Here is a 25,388-nt window from a genome sequence, read left to right on the forward strand (position 1 = left end):
GGTAGTGGCGCCCGCCCTGTCCTCCCACCAGATGTCAAGGAAATAAAGAACTATCTGACTTTTAGAAGACATCTGAAGGCAGCCCTGTTTAGGGAAGTTTTTAATGTTTGAAGTTTTATTCAGTTGTTAGTCCTCTGTTGGGAGCCGCCCAGACTAGCTGGGGAGACCCGGCCGGATGAGAAGGGTTTAAATAATAAATTTTATTATTATTATTATTATTATTATTATTATTATTATTATTATTATTATTATTGGTGGTGGTGGTTTTGGAAGGACTAGCCAACTCCTCCAATAGCTGATTGGTTGAAGGGCCTTTCCTATCTTGCAGTGTATGAAAAAGCTACTTTACCCAGAGACGAAAAAAGTACACCTTTCCTGAGATTTGGGCCCCCTCTTCAGAGCTGTTTGCATGATATGCACGCCATGTGGGCTTTGCCAGTCTTCTCCCCCCTTCCTCACTGCTTCTCTCCTTTTCTTCTTTTTCTTTTAAATTCTTGGTTTCGACCACATATGCGTGATCTGTATTCTTGTTTTGTTATTTTTCTGTTGTGAACCTCCCTGGGATCTTTGGATTAAGGGTGGTATATAAATGTAATAAACAAATCATCATAATCACCATCTTTCTAAGGAGCTCAGGGGCTCTCTTCCCTCTACCCCAAAAGTTTGGGTTTTGTAGGTTTGCCGTGATGAGGGGACAAGGAGAAAGAAATTGAACTTTTAAACAGCGATTTGCAAAATGGGTATAAGAGGCACAGCCAAAAAGGGGGCTGAAAGTTGTCTTAGAAAATTAAAGCACTGTATTTTGGAGGTATCTGATGCTCTGCTACCCTCAGAGGAAGCAGGCTCTGCCCAACATCGTCCAAGGGGGTTGGACTAGATGACCCTCTAGGTCCCTTCCAAATCTATGATTCTGCGGGCCTCCGCCTGCTAACTGCCGCTCCCTATCGCCAGTAAAATGGAATTACTTCACAAAGACAGAGCTTGGTTTTCAGATCTCCCTCCACCCAGAACGACAAACTAGACAAAGGAGGTTTGCAACAGTGAACAGCGAGCTTAGACAGGAAGTGGCATTGCAGGACAGGAAGTGAAGTCACACGGTCATTCTGGGCAGCTGCAGCCGCAACACCCCTTACCCTGATTGGCTGTGCTGATGCCCATATGCGTCAAGTTGGCCGCAAGGTTCCCGGTGCTGTTGGAACTGCTGAGGGACGGGAAAGGGGATTCTTCTGGGTCCAGCGGCGTCGGGAGAGGAGAGGGGAAGTGGATGTTTGTCAGGTCCGGCAGGGAACCACCCGTGTTGTGAGTGGCGGGGATAAGTGTGGTAGTGTTTTCCTGGTCAGCTGACGGAAAGATGCTGTGCTCAAGAAGAAACCGGGGGGGGGGGGAGAAAACTGAACCATTTGACAGACAAAAATACCCCAAGACCACATAGTTATCTCAGTTCAAGCACTGTGCCACACCACAGTTAGGCTTTCCCATGATGTCTCAACTAAGCCTTGCCTCCCATTGTTCTTAGGACTCCCCAATGAGTTGCAACTACAGTGGTACTTCTGGATGCGCACACCTCCGGTTGCATAGCCTTCAGGATGTGAATGTGGGAAACCTGGAAGTATTTTTCTGGGTTTCGCCGTGTGCGCTTGCACAGAAGCGCTTTACCACGCTGCACGCATGTGCAAAAGCGGTCCCTCCAGTTGCGGAAACCTCGGGATCCGACCGGAGCTCCAGAACAGATCCTGTCCACAACCGGAGGTACCACCGTACCTATTTCCTAGAGTTGCTAAAGCAATGACACTGTACTTTCTTTGTTGTCAGTTACATAGGAAATACAACAGCCATCTTACAAAATCCAAAGGGCTGTCACATGGAAGACGGAGCCAGCCTGTTTTCTCCTGCTTGGGACCCAAACAATGGCTTCAAGTTACAAGAAAGAGGAGATTCCAATTAAACCAGGAATCAGCAACCTTTTTCAGCCGTGGGCCGGTCCACCGTCCCTCAGACCTTGTGGAGGGCCGGATCATATTTTTGGGGGGAAATGAATGAATTCCTAGGCCCCACAAATAACCCAGAGATGTATTTTAAATAAAAGCACACATTCTACTCATGTAAAAACACGCGGATTCCCGGACCGTCCATGGGCCAGATTTAGAAGGCAATTGGGCCGCATCTGGCCCACAGGCCTTAGATTGCCTACCCCTGGATTAAACATTAGAAAGAGCTTTCTGATGGACAGTGGGACAGACTCTCTTGGAAAGTGGCGGACTCTCCTTCCTTGGAGGTTTTTAAGCAGAGGTTGGTCATCCATCCGGGATGCTTTAGCTGAGATTCCTGCCTTGCAGGGGGTTAGGCTAGATGACCCTTGGGGTCCCTTCCAACTTCATGATTCGACATGACTCTTCCCAGCACACCCACAGGAAGGGACAACAGACGATGGGGAAGGATCCAACTAAGTTATACTCACAGCAGACCCATCTGAATTTAATTCAGCCTAGGATGTTCACCAATTACAGTGAGTCTGCTCAGAGTATGACCAACAGGGGATATAACCCTTTGTTTCTACAAAAAGCCAGCCAAAGTGTCCTACCAATGCAGAAACCAAACAACCCCGACTCTTTCACGTACTTGATTCCTGGAACCTCACAGGATTTAGGCCTTGAGGATCCGGTCTGAAAGAGAGAGAGACAGAGAGAGAAACAGAGTCATTCCTTTTCTGCATCATTTATATAGCCTGCAGGATCTAATCATGAGCTGTCAGGACACCTTGTTTTCAAAAGAGAGCTTATAAGCCAAAAGGTATCGCCACCCTGAACGCTCTTAATTAAGCCTTAGAAGCAAACCCAACTTTCCCCAGTTGGGGAACTTGTTGGAACAAGTTTATGTAGCTGTGTAGCATGCCACACTGGGGCAGAATCAGTGCCTTTACCTTCTTAGCTTCCCACCCTTGCTTCGAGAGGTTCTTCTCTGTATCCGCTGTGTCTTCCTCCATGCCTGGGACGGCCAACAGTAAGACTACAAGAAATTAATTTAAAGGTGGGGGGGAAATCTCATTATGGATCAGCAAAAGGTGCCCTGAAAACGAGACTCCGTTGGACCCAAGCGGGTAAAACTAAACTGCATTTTAAAAAAAACAAAAACAAATTGAAAGTCTATGCATATTTGTTGCTTTCCCTTGTTCTTCCTTTTTCCTAAAAAAAGGTCCTTTATGTGTACTGACCTGACTTTCGATATGTATATTTTTAAGACCAACCTTATTTCTGTGGTTGTAAGTTGCATTGTGTAATTTAAAGCTTTTGGGGGAGGGGTTGAAGTTTCAGACTATTCATTAAAAGCCCTTTCCGCCTCCCTCCCATGTTCAAAGACAAAGCTGATATATATATACTTCACCTCTTTTTTGCTGCATGTCCTGTGATCCAGCTAAGAAAGGCTCCGCCTGAGTGGGAGTCATCGTACTCTGGTGCAGGGCAGAATCTGAATTGGTCCTGGTTGAGAAAGGGCAGGCAAAAACTATCAGAGCTGGAAAGTGGCCAACCTCCCACCCGGCTTTGAAAAGGAGTGCAGGAACTCACTAGCTTGACGTCTGTCTGGATTTTGGCTAAATGTTAGAGGAAACTTCCTAATGAAAGGAGTTGTTCGACAACAGGACAGAGGCTGCCTTGTGGGCTCTCTGTGGTTGGAGATATATAAGGAGCAGCTGGGCAGAAATTTGATGAAGGGAGCTTAGAGCAGGATCTTGCAACACCAGCACCCCTAATTTCTGAACACCAGTTGCTGGAAACCACCAGAGGAGAGAGTGTGAACTTGTACTCAGGGCCTGCTTATGGGTTTCCCATTGGGGCCTCTGGTTGAGGATGCTGGACTCAATGGGCCAATGGCCTGATCCTGCAGGCTCCCTGTTTGCAGTTCTTTCTCCCCGCCTGCCCACCCCTGTCCCGACAAAGAACTGCAGTTTTTAAAGCAGGACCGTGCTAGACAGGAGGAGGATTAACGGGACATTTTGCAAACGGAATAGCCCGAGTTCAAAAATCAGCACTTACGTACCTCCTCCAGCTTGTGTCTGAAGGAGGCGACAGATAGACGGTACCATACGGACAGCTGTCCACGTGAGTCGGGCAGTCAAGGAAGAAGGGAAGGTATCCAGAGCTTCTTGGGAAAGTTTCCGCAATAAAAGTTTTAAGTGTTCGACAGGCCTTGCTGGGCGTCATATATTTACACACAGACACCACATGGTGTTTGGTCAGCAGCACAGGGCTACTTCACCAAGCCCCCAGTTTTGCAAAGAAACCCACGGCACTTAATGGGGAAGAGCTACAAAACGGTGTTCGGAGGGTGTCTGCTTTCTGTTCTCTCTCCCCCTCTCAATGCCTTGCTTCCTCCTCTTTCCTTTCACCTGACATTTCCCTTCACCTCTGGCTAAAGCTGATCTCAAAGCACTGCTTCATCCTTCTCTTACGGATGGCTTCATGGCCTTTCAGATGAAAATTAACTAGGGCTACGCCACATCCCACCTCAGAATGAAAGGGGGGCTTCTAGAGGGGCCCGAAATGTGGGAGAGATGGGAAGCAGGGCACGTTAAGTCGCCTCTGCTGAAAGACCAGCTTCATCAGATGCCTCCTGCCCCTGGGCTGCTTCTAGGCCAGACAGCCATTCTCAGAACTACTTTTTAAAAAACTGACGCCTGAGCTTGGTTTTTCCTCTTCCTTCCTGGTCTCTCTTTCCTTGTGCACAGTGTATTTTTAATGTGTTACCAGTTCAGGTTTTTGTGTGTTCCCAGCAGCTACTGATAAGCTGCACCTTCCTAAACATCTCCCAGGCACATGCATCCCCTCCTGTGCTCTAGGCCACAATGCTGAGCCAAAGGATATCTGCCTGCCATGCTTATCCACAGACAGCGGGCGCCGGTGGGGCGAGCCAAGGCGGTTCCGGTCGCGATACACCCTGTCCACCAGCCCATGGTGCCGGGTCGTCCTGCTGGTGTCCAATCCTGATGACTGAAACGGAGTCTAAAGAGAAAGGCAAATGGGCGTTGAAAGGGCAGGGAAAACAACCCTGTGACAACATTGCAGGGGATTCGACCAGATGACCCTGGGGGGTCTCTTCCAATTCTACCAGTGTGGCAAATTGCCTTCATGCATATGGTTAGCAAAGTTTAACCTGGCTTCATAGGAATAATTGTGCGCTTGAAGTCCATCAGTTTCAATGATACTACAAACGCTTTCAAATCTTTTATATAGTATTTCAAAACTGAGAAACAGGCTTGGCCTCTCTCCTGCATAGTAGCTAATAATTTCCTACAGACCAAGCAAGAATATTTGTGGGGTATTATTCATAGAATCATAGAGCTGGAAGAGATCCCCAGGGGTCATCTAGTCCAACCCTTCTGCAATGCAGGAATCATCCAGGACAGGTGGCCATTCAAAACTGAATTACTCATATCACTAGTAATATTTGCATGTGCACAAACACCAAAAAACAAAACAAAACACCTTTGAAGACTGATATCAATTTATGGGACCTGAATACAGGTGTCTGAACCAATTAGGGAGGTTTTTATTTTTATTTTTTTATAAAATATTTATTAAAGGTTTTAAACAATACATCACCCAACACATAAATCACCATCATCAAACATAGAAAAAAGAAAAATAAAGACAAAACACATAACATACAGCATAATTAGTTTTCAATAAGCCAAACTTCCATGACCTTCCTTTCGGACTTCCTCACATCTCCCTTTCCTGCGTTCCCATTTATATAATTATATTCAGCAGTGCTTCACCTTCTTTCAGATCTTATTTTATAAATTTCAGATATTATGTCTCCAATTTTGAACTTTGTTATCAAATATTTAAGTGTTTTAGTTTGATATACTGTTAGTCAAAATTTCAACCTAGTTCTTATGGGTCACTTATTTCCATACATCCTTCCACTAAGTTACTGGTGCCAGATTATTTTCTATCCTGCATCATATTAACATTCATACAATTTACAATGCTTTTGCAAATAGTCCTTGAACTTTTTCCAGTCCTCTTCCACTGTCTCTTCTCCCAATTAGGGAGGTTTTTAATGTTGGAGGTTTTTTTGTGTTTTGATATTTTGTTGGAAGCCACCCAGAGCAGCTGGGGCAACCCAGTCAGATGGGTGGCATATAAATATTATTATTATTATTATTATTATTATTATACACAATGTCTTGAGTTCTTTTGGAGGAAGGTGCAGGATACACATATATCAAGATCTAGATATATATAGATATATAGATATCTATGAATGAATGACAAAATAATGTATACAGCTCCTTTTAGTGCAGCCTTTGGATACTGCTTTTTAGATGGAGGGGGGAAAGAAATTAAGAGAAATATCTGCCGGTGCTCTCAGGCAGAAAGGGCAACCCTCACCTGGAAAGGTAGGTCCATAGCACTGCTCCCAATCTGATTGACATTTGGCAGGGATCCTCCATAGTACTGGCCACGGGTCTGGCCCAACTGCAAATACTGGTTTTTCTGTAGCTGTAGCTGGAAAACAGAGAAAGAGGAAGATTAATTAAGCTGTGCAGGTTTCAGATGGGGAAGGAACAATCCTGGGCTGGCCAGGAGGAGATATGGAACCCAAGCACCTGGCAAGGTTGTACCCAACTAACCTCACAGTTGGATTTCTGCAATAGATTTACCTTTGGGATTAGTTCAGAAGATGCAACTGGTGTAGAACGCAGGGGCTAGGTTGCTTGTAATGCTCTGCTCGCACTGGCTGCTACTGAGCCAAGTTCAATGTGTTGATACTCAAGATCCTACATAACTGAAAGACCAGATTGCTTGAGAGACTGTCTTATCTCTTACACAAGCAGTAGATCACTGAGGACTGCCGGGAAGCTTCTCCCGTGTGCTCCAAAGATCTGAGAAGCCTGCTCCATACTAACTTGCAGCCGGGCTTTTAGTGTTGCTGCTCCTGCTCTGTGGAATAGCATGCCCGCTGAGATATAGCAGGTGCCCACTAGCTGTACTTTCTGGAAGTGACTGCATTTCTTTGCTTTGGAATCTTGTAAACATCTTATTGCAATCAAGTGGCATATAACCTATGTTAAATAAGTGATTAGCAGATTTACGTATTTATTTAAAAAAAAAAAGCAAGCCAACCTCAGGCCAACTTGAAGAGCACATGCCCATGGGTATCTGCTCGCCATGAGGGCTGGTACAGATGCAACAGCCACATTTCCGAGGCAGCTTGACTCTGAATGCCCATTTAACAAGAGGAGGGGGGGGTCCTGCCTTCTGGTCCCTGAGTTTGTGGGCTGCATGATGGAGGCATCCAATTGCGCAGAGGAGGGAAAAGAAGGTGCTGGTCTAGACATCTACCTCTGGCCTGACCCAGGCATGAACAGGAAGGACGGGAGCAAGGAGGCATTTTCAGTGTGTTCCCGCGGTTCCCCAACTTTTTAGGGGGTCCCACCCCCTCGGCTCCACAAACTCATCTCCAGTAACCCCCTACCCTACACAAAGCATAATTAAGAATAGCAGTTTGCACTAAGGAAACAACCCACTAAGGAAGATAAGAAAACAATAAAATTCAAAATCAATTGCACATGTATTCAATATCCAATCAAAACAATTTCATTTTATTAATTCAACAAAACTGATGAACTTGATCCAGCTTTTCAAAGTCCGATAGGCATTTACACCCCACAGAGCCCCCTGCCTCTTAGGGCCCCCCTAGATAACCCCACTGCCCCCCAGGGGAGGTACTGCCCACTTTGGGAAACATTAGCCCATGCTGAAAGAAGCATCGCCATTCCCAACAACCAAATCCTGACGCCAAGTTCCTGACTAACTGGACAAAAAAGGAAGGGGAGGGGATATTATACATTATTAAGATTTATACCACAACCCCTTTTAAACACATCATCAGCTTCAACACACCAGTACACAAATATAAGCTGGAAGCAGCAGATCTGGTGAAAGAAACACAAATATATACAGGTCGTGATAACACATGTCAGTCTTTCCTGGTGCCTTGCAGAAGTCTCAGACTACAGTTCCCATCAGCCCTGGGGACACATGGCCCTGCTGGCTGATGGGAGCTGTAGTCCAAAACAGATTTCACATACTAACCACCCATTGAATATCAGACAGCCAGTGAACACAGAATGGTTACCGTATTAGCTTTGTGGTCCCCACAGATGCAAAGAGGATCTTTTTACCCACTGCTCCAGAATCTGATCAAGAAAATATGAGCGTCTTTTTGAGTTTGCCTTGGGTTTTAATCCACAAATTAAACCACACAAAAACAAACACCATTCCTGAAGTCTCAAAAGGTTTAGGAAGCACTTTACTTCCCCTCCTTAAAATAGGACCAGTTGGTAACATTATCATGATGATGATAAATTGAAAAGACTCTGATGTTGGGAAAGATGGAGGGCACAAGGAGAAGGGGACGACAGAGGACGAGATGGTGGGACAGTGTTCTCGAAGCTACCAGCATGAGTTTGACCAAACTGCGGGAGGCAGTGGAAGACAGGAGTGCCTGGCGTGCTCTGGTCCAGGGGGTCACGAAGAGTCAGACACGACTAAACGACTAAACAACAAAGGGTAAAGGGCAGGCTAACAATAATAATAATAAAAGAAAGAAAGAAAGAAAGAAAGAAAGAAAGAAAGAAAGAAAGAGTTGTAAGCTGTCTCCTTTAGGGTAAAGGGCAGGATAACAACAACAACAACAACAACAACAACAACAACAACAACAACAACAACAATATCCAGCCCTGCTTAAAGATGAACTGGGACCATTTGCATGCAAAGCTTGTGCTCTGCAGCTGAGCGACGGCCCTTCCATATGGAACATGCTGAAATCAGCAGACCATTTTTACGCAGGATCTGTAAGCAAGCCATTTAAGCAGACATAACCAGGAGCTCTATTAAAACAAACACGCACAGACCAGCAGCCCCCTGCCAATTACACCCAGAGCCTAGAAACGTCCTAAGAGCTTTTACATTATTAATGCAGCTTAGTTTAAAAAGAAAAAGAAATGAAATGTAATCAATACGGGCCGCTGGAAGTCAGGGCGGAACGGACCGGGAGCCAGAAACATTTTATCAATCGGCAGATGCGCTGCTCTTGCCAGGCCGGGCCCTGGACCTAATGAGGCGGCCGTGGCGCACCTTCCCATCCCAGAGCAAACAGAAGACTCCCGCCGCCCCATCGATCCACACAGCCCATTGCTGAGGGCTAGGCGGCGCAGAGAACCCTGTAGGCGGACGAGAACAGCATCAGGCCGGCCTGTTCCAGCGATCTGCTTCCAAGAGCCAAAGTGGGGGGAAGCCTCACAAGAAAAGAAGGCATTCTCTTTTTGCTGGGCCCCAGCGCCTGTAACTCCCCGAGGTAAACTGCCTTGGGAGGAGGAGGTTCTACTTACAGGTGGTTCTGCTGCAACACTTAGGGGTGGGCAGAGCACATTCACGGCATGCCTCTCTTATTATTGCTGCTGTTGTTATTTATTGCATTTAAATATCACTTATTTTATCCAAGGAGCTCCAGGTGGCGTGCATGGTCCTCCCACTCTTCACTGACCCACGCAACAACCCTGTGAGGTAGGTTAGGCTGAGAGAAGCCTTGAGGATCATTACCCAGAGAGCTGCATAGCCGGGTGGAGATTTGAACCCTCATCTCCCAGGTCCTAGTCTGGAACTGTAAACGCTACCTGAGCGCTGGCTCTCTTCTGCGACAGGAGTGCAGGCGGCGCCCCTCCAGGAATGGAGTGTGCACAGGTCTGCTTGGCTCCAGCAAAAATGGCTGCATCTCAGGACTTCAGGCTATGCCCTGGGGCTTAGGCATAGAGAAGGTCCCAGGCCCTGCTATGGCAGAGAGAGATGATAGCAGGAGTGGGCCACATTCCCTCAGAGGGGAGCATCTAAGGGGCTGCATCGCAGTGACAGGCAGGGGCCGAGGAAAAGGAGACAGAACAATGCATGAGACTCTTACCCAGGGGTCAGCAAACTTTTTCAGCAGGGGGCCGGTCCACTGTCCCTCAGAACTTGTGGGGGGCCGGACTATATTTGGGGGGGGGGGGAGAACGAATTCCTATGCCCCACAAATAACCCAGAGATGCATTTTAAATAAAAGCACACATTCTACTCATGTAAAAACACCAGGCAGGCCCCACAAGTGACCCAGAGATGCATTTTAAATAAAAGGGCACATTCTACTCATGTAAAAACACGCTGATTCCTGGGCTGGATTATAAGGCGATTGGGCTGGATCTGGGCCCCGGGCCTTAGTTTGCCTACCCATGTTCTTATCTGTGCATCTGAGGCTGCACTCCAAGTGTGCAAAAGACCAAAGTGTCTATGCATCCCTTCAATCCAGGCAACCAAGAGGCATCATCAGAGACCAAGGACACAGTCTAATCAGGCAAAAGCCCTTGAGGAGAACAGAGAAGAGGGACGGTGAGAATCCCAAGGGCCATACAGAGAGGATCAGAGCAGCACATTTGGCCCCCAGGGCCTAAGATTTCCCACTCCTGCCAGTCACTCAAACAATTTAGGTTAGACAATATGCCGAATATTGATGTGTGTTTTAATCTATTTTAGCTTATTGCCCTGTTTAATTTTTTTCCAGTGCTTTGAATTGTTGCTTCTGATTGTTTTTATCAACATACTCTTTTTGTAAACCGCTTTGAGGCATTTTGCATTTTTTTGTTTCACAATCAAGTGGAGCATACATTTTATCGTAGCGTTGGAAGGAATGCCAGGGGCCATCTAGTCCTACCCCTTGCAATACAGGAACCTCAACTCAAACACCCATGACAGATGAAATAAATGAATTTAGCTAAACGCCTACTCCTGAGATGAAAGGAGTGACCAAAATAAAGCGTCAATGCACATGCAGAGAGAGAGAGACACACACTCACACAAAAAAAAAAGAGATGCCCACTGCCGAGCGGGATAAAAATAGCTTTTTCTGTTCCTGGTGTTTTTAAAATTATTTTTAGCTGCAGCCATGAATATGCAGTTATGTAACCGGGCACAGCTCCTGATAAATCAGAAAGCAAACAGGAGGGAATGTTTACATTCTTCGCGGAAAAGCGTAGTGGCTGGATGGCAGAAAGGCAGCACGCGCAGGCACAGGTAGTGGCGGGGGGGGGGAGCAGGAGAGAGAGGGAGGGAGGGACGTGCCCAATGCCAGTCTGGTGCTGATTGGCAGCCAATGGGTGTAAGATAAATAAAGCTACCAGGGAAGCACTCCAGGGAGGAGTAGGAAGATGCTGGCCTTGCCAAGTGACCAAAGAGAGCTAAGGTGGGAAAGGACCTTTTAGGGGAGGGATAGCCTAGGACTTGCCAATCAGAAGGTTGGCGGTTCGAATCCCCACGACGGGGTGAGCTCCCGTTGCTCGGTCCCTGCTCCTGCCAACCTAGCAGTTCAAAAGCACGTCAAAGTGCAAGTAGATAAATAGGTACTGCTCTGGCGGGAAGGTAAACGGCGTTTCTGTGCACTGCTCTGGTTTGCCAGAAGCAGCTTAGTCCTGCTGGCCACATGACCCGGAAGCTCCCTCGGCCAATAAAGCGAGATGAGCGCCGCAACCCCAGAGTCGGCCACGACTGGACCTAACGGTCAGGGGTCCCTTTACCTTTACCTTAAGAAAAGGAGGTGCCCCTTCCTGCCAACAAACTCCCCGAAATGTCCCCCCTTCCCACCCTGACATCTGCTGGGTTGCTTGTTTTTCCCCTAGGAAAGGGGCCTTTCCTAACGTTAAAGCTGTGTTGCCTGTGCTGGTGAGCAGCAGCTCAGGCTGAGAGGTCTCACTGAGAGGAGCTGGAGACCTTCTGCACGCAGGTGCTATGCAGTGGGGTTACGGACAGGGCCTGCCAAAGGGGGATTCTTGCATTACTTAAGAAAGGAGGAAGGCTGGCTCTGATACGTGCAGGCCTGCTCCGCGAATGCATCCGTTTCCAGGAAATGAGCTTGTTCAGGAAACTCTCTGCTCTAATCTCTGAAGGCTGAATGAGAAGCAGCCCAAAGCAGTGTTAGAAACTCCCAATATATAAGCTAGGTGCCAAATGATACCTTAAATCAAGGTTGCAGTCGTCAAAACAGAATGCCTAGTTGTTATTTGGGGGCCAGACAGCTCTAAGGTCTTATTTTTCAAATGACTGTGATTATTCGTTAAACACTGGCTAGTTCAGATGACAACCTTCAGCCAGGTTAAGATCTTTGAGAACTGAAAGAAGAAGAATCAACTTTATCCAGGGACAGTCCACACATCTATTGGCCTATTCCTACCTATTTTTCTTCATGGTGACATGGACCATTCAGAATGTGAGAATATTCTTCATAACTCTGAGCAGGGCAGGGCAGTGAGGGAAGTGAAGAAAAGCAATAACCATTCACTATAATGTTCACTGCTGATGCTCAGACTGCATGGGGAAAGCATTTTGGTTCCAGAAATTCATTCAGATTGTGCAGATAAAATATAACTGATAGAATTCTAAAGGATTGGGCATTAGTGTCTCAAAACAGTCGAAATTCAAGGATCCCCAGATGGTGGGGATGTCAGGCTTCACTTGGTTGCAAGTTGCCGAAAGCCAGGTGCAAAATGTGCCTGGCTGATTTTGAACACTGGCCGAAAGACTGTATGAAAGAACACGTGAAGGAACTTTTTCACATCTTACACCACTCGTCAGCCTGTTCTCTCAACCTGCAGCTCCAGCGCTGCGAGCACCAATCACCAAGGTACCATGCAAAGAAAACTCACGTCTATGTCCTTCTAATTACACTGCACCACTGGGAGGCTAGCTTGGCTGGAAACTGGGCATAAATCTGATAAATTTAGGCAATCAGCCATACAGCTTTGAGAACTTGAAGTCTGCAGTTGGAGATGTCATTCCAGTTCCAGTCAGAGACTCAAATTTAGACGTCTGACTCTGCTAACCATGCCTTGTTTCTGGAGAGTAACATGCAGGGTGGGTGGATAAATCCATTCACCACGTTCGCTTGATCTGTTCCCTCACTGATCAAGGAAGAACAAGCAGCCAGGCACCATAAAACAGGAACTCTTTATACACTCTCAAGTACTTAAACTGCTACGCTCCGTTTAGTGAGCCATACATTAAGAGTCTCAAATAAGAAACACACAGCTCAATTAAGGCAGCCTGTTTAATTCAGTGGATTTGCCCAAGAAGAACAGCTTGTTCTCAGCCCCACGGAGCTGTGGTCCTGTGGCTGCAAAAACACACCTGGTCCCAGTTCAAGCAAAAGGCAATGCAATTGGTTTCTGGACTAACTGACCTATAAAGCATTATATGGATCAGAACCCCAGGACCTCAAGGACCGCCTCTCCCCACAGGAACTGACCCGAACCTTGCGCTCATCATCTGAGGCCCTTCTTCACATGACCTCTCCAACGGAAGTCCCAAAGATGGCAACACGAGGGCGGGTCCTTTCAGTGGTGGCTCCCTGTTTGTGGAATGCTCTCCCCAGGGAGGCTCACCTCCCATTACACAGGTTTAGGCACCAGGCAAAAAGCTGCTTTTCCACCAGGCCTTTCATTACCTGTGTGCTCCCAGAGTGGGTGGGATGTTCCAATCAATGTTTGAAACTCCCCAGTTTCCAGGCACATTTTGCTACTGTGCAAGTCCAATTGCGATTACATGGATATTTCTGGGTGCCCGGTTGGCAGCTGACCAACCTGACCATGTCCATCAAGACAGCTGACTCATGAGCAGCTACAGAAGCGCATTCTGTGCTTCTGTGTTGCCTCACAATCAGGAACCCCTTGCTGGGCACCTTAGTCCTCCATCACCACATCAAGGAAAGTGGGTATAGAGATATTTGACTGTGCTGCAGCCTTTCCACAGGCCACCCAAATGGATCTCACAGGCCACAGTTTAAAAACCTCTGCTTTAGTCCATAGTTAATGCCATTTCCGTTTCCACTGTGCACGTTTCTCCTTCTTGCATATGGGGACAAGTGAATTGTTGTAAGAACAAGCGACAGTCAAGCAATGTAGCTAAGATCACAGAACCATAGAATTGTAGCACTGGAAGGGACCCAGAGGATCATCTATCCCAACCCCTGGGCAAATTACACATTCTGTTGTGGTGACCGTAACCTAGGTTAAAGGTGCCATTTGGCGCCTAGTTTATATAGCTGAGTTTCTAACACTGTTTTGGACTGCAACTTGCTTTGTTCCCAGAGGTAGCATACAGCCACCGTGACTAGTGGATCCTGACAGCTTTATCCTCCATGAATGAGTGTAATCCCCTTTTAATGCCATCTAAATTGATGGCTGTTGCCACATCTCGTGGGAGTGGGCTTCATAGCTTAGACATGTGCCGTGCCAAGTCCTTTCTGTTGCCTGTCCTGAATCTTCCAATACTCAACTTTTCTGGCTCCAAGTTCTGGCATTGTATGAGAGAGGGAGAAAAGCTCTTTATTTTCGGACAGTGGTCCAAAACAACAGGGGGCCACCAAATTGGGGGAGGTTGCAATAAAAGCAACCACAGCAGGCTAATTCTGCTCTCCGTTAGCAAATGTATAATGCTAAAGATATATAGCAGCAGCAGCAGCAGCTATGTATTGATATTCCAACAGCTGCTGCAGCGGCCTTCTTGCTCTGCGCAATCTGCCCTGGACGGCAGATTAAAAAGTGGCAGATTCAATGGAATTAATAAGGCTTCTGGAACAATGAATCTGCCTTTCCTGGTTGCCAACAAAACACTGTTCTTAGCCACCGTGGTGTGAAAGAGTTAGTCATTTCAAGGCAGCAACACACACATACGCACGCCAGTTCAAAAGGCCTGGCTCAGCACCACCCGACTGCAGAGGACAAAATATCCCTTTAATATTGTGCTTGCAGATCCATTTACAAGGATTTACGGGGAGGAGAAATTCAATCAAGGAGAAAGTAGCCAGCCACAGCACTTAGGAGAAAGTTGACCTGTTACTTGCTATTTCTGGACTGTTTGAAGAAGAAGAAAGCCTCTGCATGTCAGCTCACTTGGCATCACAGAATCTAGCTCTAGAACAACACACACACACGGATGTTGATGCAGCCTATAACTTAACTGCAGGCTCTGCAATGAGGTAAGTCTTGCCAGGCTCCTATTTGCATACAGTTAAAAGTACATTTTGTTCTCCGCTGGCTTTACAGACAATTGTATCTACACGCACTCACCTCCTTGGCGGAGATGCACCTCCACTCAAGTTTCATTTCCATCACCCACACGGTGGGCGTTGCTTTCAATCTGCCTGTGCCAAAGTTTTTTGGGGGGGGAGTTTCCCAGACTTCACATAAACCGTACTCAACATAAACCCAGTTTACAGTCTGAGCTGCACATGGCAAGAGTCCACTCTGGGGACAGTTAATATTTTCCTTCGATGACACAGATGTTTTGTAACCCGGCTGAGTTGCCTGGTAGCCACAGGCGACTGGTGATTCCATGCAGGCGACCGAGGGAGCTGGTGGAGGGAAGGATTCTCCGCACTCAGCATGGAAGTCAAGTAGGTTGGTGGGAGGAGGACAGGGTGGCATGCCCCACCTCTGCCAGTTCACATGGTAAAGTCTTTTCTTTTTAAAAAACTAGCTTCTTCTAGCCTTCATCTCAAAGCTGATCATCAAGGATTTCCGTTTCTCTGTAGCCAGCACAGAAATTACTTGTTTTTGTTGTTGCTGTTGTTGTCAGTGGCGTGGCTTGGGAGGTGGCAGCAAGGCCGTTCCCCTGGATACACAATGGGGGGGGAGCATTAACCAGGCACCCCCCAAAAAGATCTCCATTGCACCTTGGGGAGCAGAGAGTAAACAGCACCCTCTGTGCCCTGTCCAGCACTCAAGCACCTGCCCACCACTGGCAGGGGTTGGGGAGCACAGAGCATGAAAAGACTCCTCTGCACTCCCCAGCCCCTGCCAGGCGAGCCCTCGCACCCTGGATGGGGCACAGAGGGTGCTCTCACTCTCTGCACCCAGCAGGGAGGGCAAGGGCTGGACAAACACACTCTGCCCCCATCTGGGGCATGTGCAAGCACACCTGCCCCAGGTACCAGCAAACGGCGCTATGCCACTGGTTGTTGTAATTTCTTAACTGCAGCAATTTAAAAGGACAATATTAAAAACCAGTTTAAAACAAATTACAATTAAAAAGAATGGGGTGGATCCACTGATATAGTGATGTAGATATATATATATATCAGGTGTCAAGGACGGGGGGGGGGGAGGTTGCATCTTCAGAATACACAAAAAAACTCTAACAAACTAGAAGCAAGTATGTTTGTAGGCTGGCAACTTTTGAAGGCTTACTAGAAAACTGTTACAGGACCACGTTCATTCCCCAAAGCCGCTTAGAAACTTGGAGAGAAGCTGCCAATCAGCATCATGTTAGGTCCTTGCGCTTCGGACTGCAAATTGCTCAGCACCATATAGAAACAGTCACCATTGTTTGCCAGCAAGCTGATGGAAATGAATGGCAGCCCCAGCTGAGCCACGGGAGGAACGAACCCGCTTCAAAAGTTCTCTACAGGCCTTAAATGGCATTTCCCAAGGCTAGCAGTGACTCCTAATTGCCATTTCTTTAGTAGTAGTAGTAGTAGTAGTAGTAGTAGTAATAGAAAGGACATTTGTTGAGGAAGGGGAAGGAAGGAAACACATTCACATAAGAACTTAAGAAGATAGAGTATCTGCTGGATCAGGCCAGTGGCCCGTCGAGTCCAGCATCCTGTTCCCACAGTGGCTGACCAGATGCCAATTATGGGAAACCCACAAGTAGGACCTGAGCACAAGAGCAAGACTTTCTTCTCCTGGGGCTTCCAGCAGCAGGCATTCAGAAGCATTAATACCTCTGACCATGGAGACAGAGCACAGCCATTGTTGATAGCGCTCTCCTCCATCACACACAAAGCCCTGAATGTTTGACACAGCTGACGGCGCAACCCATGAGAATAGACGAGGTTTGCACGTGGCTCACACCTGAAGAGGCAGCGCAAAAACTGGGTGGGTGGGACAGGCAGCACTGGAGCAGGGAGGCTCTGCCCTGTTTTGCAAGGCTGGTGAGGACGATGAGGCATGCTATTTCTGAGTGAAATCAGCTCTTCCTCTCACCCCGACTGCTTACAAGCCGTGACGTTCCAATCACAAGGGAACCGCTGAGTTGTACTCTGAGTAGGCCTACTGAAATTAATGGGCCTCGGTTAATCATGCCAATTAATTCCAAAGGATCTACTCTGAAGAAGACTAACGCTGGATACAACAACCCTAGAGCCTACTCATCTTAGTGTGTTTTAAAACGCCTTTCAGTTCTTCATTTCCCAGGGTGGGCTTGCGAGCAAAATTAAAGCAATCAGCGTATCACAGAAACAAAACAAAGGAGAAAACCTTTGCTAACAAATCCTTACCAGATTTCCTCACAGCAAAGCAACTTGCCAGTAACTACTGGAGATAGAAAAAGGTGCCTGGCTTCTGGAAGACCTTCACCCCAATCCACTTTACCAGTCTATCACTTCCTGTCTGGGTGTTGTGGCTTATTGGTGCCAGCCTGCAACAGCCATTCTTGGTTTTGGTATCAAGAGGAGATTCATCAGGCTTAGGGAAGATACTCACTGCCTGGGACGGCTCTTTGCCAGGACCATCCAGGGAAACACTCAGGGAGTGTGTTCCACTCTAACACCTCTCACTATCAGAAAGTTCTTCCTGGTGTTTAGTCAGAATCTCCTTTCTTGTAACCTGAATTCATTGGTTCAGGTCCTACCTTCCAGAGCAGGAGAAAACAATCTGGCTCCATCTCCCATGTGACAGCCCTTTAGATATTTGAATATGGCTATCATATCTCCTCTCAGTCTCCTCGTCTCTAGGCTCAACATACCCAGCTCCCTCAACCATTGGTTTCCAGACCCTTGACCATCTCAGTCACCCTCCTCTGCATACATCCTTCTTAAATTGTGGTGTCCAGAACTGAACACAGTATTTCAGGTGTGGTTTGACCAAGACAGAACAGAGCAACACTATTTCTTCCCTTGATCAGGACGCTATACTTCTGTTGATGCAGCCTAGAATAGCATTCGCTTTTTTTACTGCTGCATCACCCTGTTGACTCATGTTAAGCTGGTGGTCCACCAAGACCCCTAGATCCTTTTCACATGTACTTTTTTGAATGCTAAACAGAGCTTTAGATTAGGGTGGGGAATCTTTTCCAGCCCAGGAGGCCACACTCCATTCTGAGAAACTTTCCACGGCAGTGGGGCAATGATGGGTGGGACCAGAGGCAAAAATTGGGAAGCAGCTCAAGACGCAGCTCTGCCTAACAGGCTACATTCCAGCCATGCAGGTAAGTCACTTGTGCACCTCTCTCGATACAGGCAAGCAAGAGGGAATATCACAAATCCAGGATGCGTTCCAGCCTAGGCAAAAGGCCTGTGAAGCGTGTGGCTTAGGGAGAGGAGGTGTGGTCTGAAGAGAGCCTTAAGGACCAGACAGAGAATTCTGGAGGGTCGCACGCAGCCCCTCGAGCCTGATTGCTTAACTAAGCTCTGTCACACAAGTAAAAACACTACCACCATTTTATCGTTCACAATTTTTAAAGAGAAGTGAAAAGATGTGAGGGGTGAGAGAATAAGGAAAAAGAACAAGGGAGAGGAGGAAGAAAACAGAGACACCTACTCCCAGTTTGCAGATAATAAAACTATTGTTAAAATTAATGATGGTTTAGCAAGAACACATGGCGTGCTAGTGGATACTGTTCAGAGGTTTGCTAGTGGCTCTTTCCGTTCACATGCAGAGGAGGCAGCAAACCAGTGGCTGGCTTGCCGTTGCACACAAAAAAGCCACAATTGCGGTTTGTTTCTCTGCTAGCAAGCCACAATGGTAGGCCAAGAACAAACCTTGGTTTACCATCATGGTTTGTTAGGAGAGAAACAAACTGTTATTATTTATTAGATCCCTTACCTGCCCTTCGTGGTGAAGACTCGGGGCAGATTGCAGCCAGGAGTGCAAAAATCGGAACAACTGACAACTGGAATAAAAGGGTGGGCACTTTCTTTCTTTCTGGGGAAGGGCACACACTAGCTCAGAAAACCAAGTATGCATGAAGCGCTGTATGCAAAGTGCTGTATTAGCTTGCCGTATTAAGTGATGTATCAAACAGCAAATGTCAACGCTCCCTTTACTCTGCCATTAACAAAAGAGCTGAAGTAGAGGCACAGCAGGTAGCAGGTGCTGATCAAGCTGGGGCAACGGACAGAGCACGAGGTCTCAGGTTCAGCTCCTGGCAGCATATTCAGGTAGGGCAGGGAGAGAATCCTGCCTGGAACCCTGGAGAGCTAATTGTTGCCAGTCAGTGCATACAGCAGTGAGCCAGGTGGTATAAGGCAGCTTCCTTTGTTCATTGTGGGGAAGTGTGGGGGGAAGAGACACTCTCAAAAGCAGTGTTTCTCAATGTGGGCGATATCACCCCGAGGGGAGGGCTGGAATGATCCAGGGGGGTGGTAGTCGCTTCAGGTGCAATTGGGGGGGGGGGGGTTGAACAGAAATAAGGAGGCGGTGAAAGCATAAAGAAGAAGAGAAGAAACTTTTGAGAAACCATTCGTATATGTTTCATCTGTTGTGTTATGCTTATTGCCAGGCTTGACAACCATATGTCAGGAGTGCTCTGATGGTGTTTCCTGCTTGGCAGGGGGTTGGACTCGATGGCCCTTGTGGTCTCTTCCAACTCTATGATTCTATGATTCTAGGTCGGGCGCCGTTGTGGCACGGCGACAATGCCTCCCCAGGATGCGGAGGTGATGCTGGAGGAAAGGATTCTCTCTGGGCTTGGGTGAACCTTTTTCGGCTCCACCCAGTCCCAGGAAGTGTTAGTGATTTTTATTTTAATATTATCCTTTGTTATCTCAATTTTCTGTGTGCAAATGTGAATGCTACTAGGGTTGATTTAAATAAATACTTTTATAATTTCCAGCTTCAAGGTGTCTTATTTACAACAAAATCTTTCTTTACTATGCTGTAGGGCATAGGTAGAAACACAAAGAATCATCAAAGAATGCAAATTTCTCACTGCATCTTTCTGTTTGTTCGCTTAAAGAAGGCAGCTTTCGGGGGTGGGGCTGAGTAATTGTTTTCTGAAAGGGGTGGTGGGCCAAATAAGTTTGTGAACCTCTGCTCTAAAGGAACAACCATTTCACCCTCCTGGTAAGATCTCCCCCTTCCCCAATTTAAGCAGAATCTTCCACCACCCCAGACTGGCAAGATGGACTCCCCACCACCCTCTCCCACTTAAGAGATGCGCATCACAGAAGCACATCCTTTCAGGCATCTCTGGTGGCGCTGTTGCGTGGTCCCCTTCATCAACCATCTGCCTCCCACTCTCAGCATTACAGCAGAAATGTCAGAATACTCCCTGCTAACTGCGAAAGGCGCCTCCCCTCCGCCCCCTCAATCAGAGGCTTATTCGCTCTTCACGCTGAAATTGTTTCCAGGGGAGGAGGATCTAAGAGAATAAGAGCTCCGCAAGCTCAGATTAAAAAGAAAAAAAAAGGAATAAGGAGGAGGTATCATGGGCCGCCAACACAAGGCTATACACCAAACAATCGTAGGTGTTTATCCATGTGTGCGATTTGGATGGGGGGGGGGTTGATCACAAGAAAATAAAAAATGGTTTGACATCCAAGCGGGGGCACAGCACAGCCAACAAGCTGTAGAAAAGCAGCGGCTCACAGCCTCTGCTGCAACTAAGGAAGAATGTGAGAGAGCGAACATGACGGTGAACACTCACAAATATTGTGGTGGGGAGGAAGGGGAGGAATTTAGACAAGAGAGAGGGTGGCACACAATTGCTAATAATGTGGGAGGGGGGCATTTCGCCTCTGCAGAAGCAAAGGGATAGCCAGGGTGCTGGTTCCAAAACAAAATAAATAAATAAAAATTTAAAAAGGAAGGCGCAGAAGAGCAGAGGAAAATAAAGCACCAACTCTGTCTAATTTCATATACAACCAAACAAAACAGGGGGGCGGGGAGGGGGGGAGAAGTAGCAGCAAAATGGCTCATGGTGCTGTGCATCAACAATTGCCATTCATCTCTCCATGAACACCATCATGAAAGCTTGGTCCTGCGGGTGCTGCGCCGTACACAGCAGGAGGGGTGTCTCTCGAGGTGTGGGACTGCCTTCCCTGGGACACTCAAAAACGTGGCAGAATCATGCCCTTTTTGGCTTGCAGCTGCCAGCAGCCAGAGGTGAGGGACGCATCACACCCTACCCACCTGAAAGGCACAGTCTGGGCACAGATTCCCGTGCCTGGCGGCCCCCGCACACTATCAGTCAAATCCCCCTGGAGCAGCCGATGGGGAGCCTGCATACATCAACCTCCAGCCGTCCCAGGAGCCAGCCAACAGTCGCTTCCCTATCACTTCCCGAGGACATTAGGGGGACACCCAGCTCTGATGCAGTTGTTATACTTTGTCCTGGGAGCCGGTGAAATGCCGAGATCGAGAGAAGCATAAGATGCAACAAACTCACTTGGTGGGTTTTAAGTCAGCCCGAGTACCGCATTCCCTTCTGGGTGACCTTCCGGGGGGGACAAAGCAGTGGCGAGCAGGGCCATAGGCCAAGGGGGAACGGAGCAATGGATGTAAAAGTTATGCTTTCACAGTAGGCTAGGTTCTACACACACCCTCTCTGTTCTCCATCCGGAGAAGCAAGAGATGTGTTCCGGGGCACATCCCAACCAGGTACAAATGTTCCAGATATGCAGCAGGGCTCATTATGGGCTGTGGGCCCAGGATACGAAATCTGCCATGCACATTTTGCAACTGGCTATTGGCCACTTGCAACCAAGTGGATGCTATGATGGCACCCGATGTCTCCACCATCTGGAGGTGCGTGCCTGGAGATCCTTGGGTATGAACTGTTTCCACACACTAATACCACACACCTGTTATATTTTATCTGCACAATCAGAATGAATTTCAGGAACCAAAAAGTTGTATTGGAAAATATGACTTTCGAGCAGTCTGGCCCCAAAATGGCAACCAGGTATTCCGTTTTCGTGACTATAACCCTGGGTTAAGGAGCCATTTGGTGTCTGGCTTATATTATCTGAGTTTCTAACACTGAGTGTTAGAAAGGACCAGATAGAGGCTTGGAAGGACACAATCAGCCCTCAGTCTCAAGGTTTAAAAGCCCACAGTGCTTTAAGTCAAAACTCTCTCTCAGCTCCCATAAACCAGCATCTTAAATTCTGAGATAACAACAAAAGAAGTTACTTTATACCATGACGGACTACATCCACCTAGGCCAGTATTGTCTACTCTGACTGTTAGCCAGGGACACAAGGGGAGGAGAGGACTTCCTTCATCATCATTTACCTGAGAGATCATTTCACTGGAATTGCTAAGGAACAATTGAAGCTGGAGCCACCTGGATGCAAAGGCGTTGTTCCTACAACTGAACTACAGGTTCTCCTGAAAAACACAATTGCGTGGCAATCCCTTTGGCCAAGCTGGTGTTCTGGAGACCTTTGGCAGGGGGTGAGGAGATCCCTGGAGCCGAAGACACCTGCACGGCACCAAGTTAGCAAAGGATGTTGTACAGAAATAAGATCATGTCCATGAGAGCCATCTTCAGATGCCTGAAAGGCTGCTACACAGAAGATGGAGCCAGACTGTTTTCTGCTGCTCCAGAGGGGAGAACTTGAGGCAATGGATTCAAATGACAAGGAGATTCCGACTCAACACTGGGAAGAACTTTCTGACAGCAAGAGCTCTTCAACAACAGAACTGACTACCTGGGAAGGTGGTGAATTCTCCTTCACTGAAGGTTTTAAAGCAGAAGTTGGATGGCCACCTGTCAGGTCAGGGGTTCTCTGATTGTGATTCCTGGATTGTAGGGGGGTTGGACTAGATGAGTCTTTGGGTCCCTCCCAACTCCCTGGAATTAGTGCTGAGTTGAAATCTGTTGATGCTTTGTGCACTCCCCCCTGCCCCACATGAAAGACACCTCCCCTTTCTCTCTGATATTTTTTGCACCCTCTTGGCAAAAGGGTACAGAACTGTTCACAAGGCTGTAGCTGTTAAAGAAAATAGAAAGCAACCCTCCCCCTGCACTGCTGAGACAATTGCTGCCAGCCCTCCCAATCTTGCCAGGCAAGAGTCGATAAGAGCTATGGCAGGACATAATAATAATTATAATATAGTATTTTTTAATTTATACCCCGCCCTCTCTAGCCAGGGCCGGGCTCAGGGCGGCTAACACCAAATATAAATTACAATAAAATGTAATAGAAACAACAACAACAACAAATAGTTAACTAAAATACAGCTTAAAATGCAGCCTCATTTTAGTAGTAGCCCATAAATCAAGACCATAAAGGGAGGGAACATCAGATATTTACCCGAGCCAGCTATCCATACTGGTCCTACATGGGCCAGCAAAAAAGCCAAGGGTCAGAGTGAATCTAAGCCAAAGGCCCAGCGGAACAGCTCCGTCTTGCAGGCCCTACAGAAAGATGTCAAATTCCCAAAGGCCCTACTCTCTTGTGACAGAGTCTTCCACCAAGTCGAGGCCAGTTCTGAAAAGGCCCTGGCCCTAGTTGAAACCAATCTAACCTCCTTGAGGCTCGGGACCTCCAAAGTGTTGTTGGAAAGGGGATGCCTAACCCCAAAACTTCCAACCAGAGGTAGTTCTGTATCAATTGGACACAGCCAGGGTTAGAGTACAGCAAGGTAGGGAGCAATAACTTTTCCAAAACAGAGGATTTTCCAGGGCTTTAATTTCCTCATAGAAGTTCTACCTTTTTCTAACTTCATGAGTAACAATGGACAGACAGTGCTCACTTCAAAGACGCTATGAGGGAAGCTTGGCGGTTTTGAATGCTGTAGCTTTCCTTTGCTAAAGACAAGTAAAAGACAAGCAAGGGCTTCAGGAAAATCTTCCAATGCAAATTACTCTATGCAAGTTACTTGGATATGAGAAAGTTTACCAAAAAAAAGCCACCACATCCCTGGCGAGGAGTGTACCTCAGATGCCTAGACAAAAGGTGTGTAATCTCTTCTTGCGTTCGGAATGAGGCTTCCTTTGTCATCAATGGTGCCATCATGTTACAAAATGAATCAAGCTATAGGGGGCCCATTTAGCCCAGAATCCTGTTCTCACAGCAGCCAACCTGGTGCCCAAATAGGAAGCCCTCAAGGTAGACGAGCTCAACAGCAGTGCTCTCCCCACTTGTAAGTCTCAGCCATTGTGGTTAATAGCTATTGATAGCCTTGTCGTCCATGAACATGTCTAATCCTCCTCTTGGTGCCCGTTGCAAGAACAAATTCCATAGTTTAGTGATGAAAAAGCTATCACTTCTTCCAGGAGGGAGGGCGGGGGGGAGGCAGATTTTTGCCTGCCCCCAGTCCAATTTTTGAAAACTGAACCTCACATATAATGGCACAGCACTCCTTTCCATAGAATTACAGTTGGAAGAGACCCCGAGGGTCCTCTAGTCCAATGCGCTGCAATGCAGGAATCTCAACTAAAGCATCCGTGACAGAGGGCCATCCAACCTCTGCTTAAAAACCTCTAACGAAGGAGAACAGGGGAGACTGTTCCACAGTCTAACAACTCTTACTGTCAGAAAGTTTTCCTGATATTTAGTCGGAATCGCCTTTCTTGTACCTTGAAGCCATTGGTTTGAATCCTACTCTCCAGAGCAGGAGATTTTGACTTGCTAATCACCATTGTTATTGCTTTTTATTATTAGCACACTGATTGGTCGTTCTCCGCTGACCATCGTTATTTGATACCATTAAAATATTCCCAGAGTGCTAAAGCATACGTGGTTGCTCCCTTTTAAATGATTGTTATTATTTTTCTTTAAATTAAGGGCAAAGCTAGCAGCACAGCAAAGCTTCTCCCACTAGCCATCTGCTCTGCCTGCAGACATCTCAAACAGGAACAGAACATAAGCAGTCATCAGTGACAAAGACTATTTTGCCTAGATGAACCGTCCCCGACCAGGTGCCCTCCAGATGTTCCTGGCATTTATTTTATTTTGTGTGTGTGTGTGTGTGTGTGTGTGTGTGTGTACAAGCACACACATTGGGAAAGGCTACTTTGAAGGGAAAGCAAGCGACATACTTCATCCATGATGTTTCCACAGGTATCAAGACAAAGAAACCAGCCTCCAGAGTGAAAAGCTAGCTGGAAAATATAAGCAGCCTGGGCAGAATATCTGTAAATAAGGGGCTTGCAATAGGAAGCTACTGTCCCAGAAGAACATAGACAGCAGTGTTAGAAATGCAGCTACGTATGCTAATTGGCACCTTAAGCCTAGGTTGCGGTCGCCACAATGGAATGTCTAGGCACCTTCTCTGTTTTTGGCAAGGAGAATCATTTTTATTGTTATTATTTTTATTATCTAGTTCATTTCTCCTGGCACCTGGGAAATTC

The 25,388-nt window shown here is 47.1% G+C and overlaps 1 protein-coding gene across 3 annotated transcripts in view; it reads right to left on the minus strand.

The window, feature by feature from the left end:
• Positions 1-25,388, minus strand: part of CRTC1 (CREB regulated transcription coactivator 1) — a 50,104-nt gene that overhangs the window by 16,927 nt on the left and 7,789 nt on the right. The window contains exons 2-8 of one of the 3 annotated variants that reach the window (XM_083483924.1): positions 6,393-6,509; positions 4,840-4,997; positions 4,036-4,089; positions 3,382-3,476; positions 2,921-3,006; positions 2,620-2,663; positions 1,134-1,354 (exon numbers count right to left, since the gene is read on the minus strand). In XM_083483924.1, the coding sequence (XP_083340050.1) occupies positions 1,134-1,354; positions 2,620-2,663; positions 2,921-3,006; positions 3,382-3,476; positions 4,036-4,089; positions 4,840-4,997; positions 6,393-6,509 (775 nt within the window). Of the gene's footprint in view, positions 1-1,133; positions 1,355-2,619; positions 2,664-2,920; positions 3,007-3,381; positions 3,477-4,035; positions 4,227-4,839; positions 4,998-6,392; positions 6,510-25,388 lie in introns of those variants that run through there. The other 2 variants (XR_014521001.1, XM_083483923.1) reach the window with 2 other exon arrangements.

This window comes from Podarcis liolepis (assembly GCF_965112155.1).
Source record: "Podarcis liolepis genome assembly, chromosome: 18".
Lineage (NCBI taxonomy): Eukaryota > Metazoa > Chordata > Lepidosauria > Squamata > Lacertidae > Podarcis > Podarcis liolepis.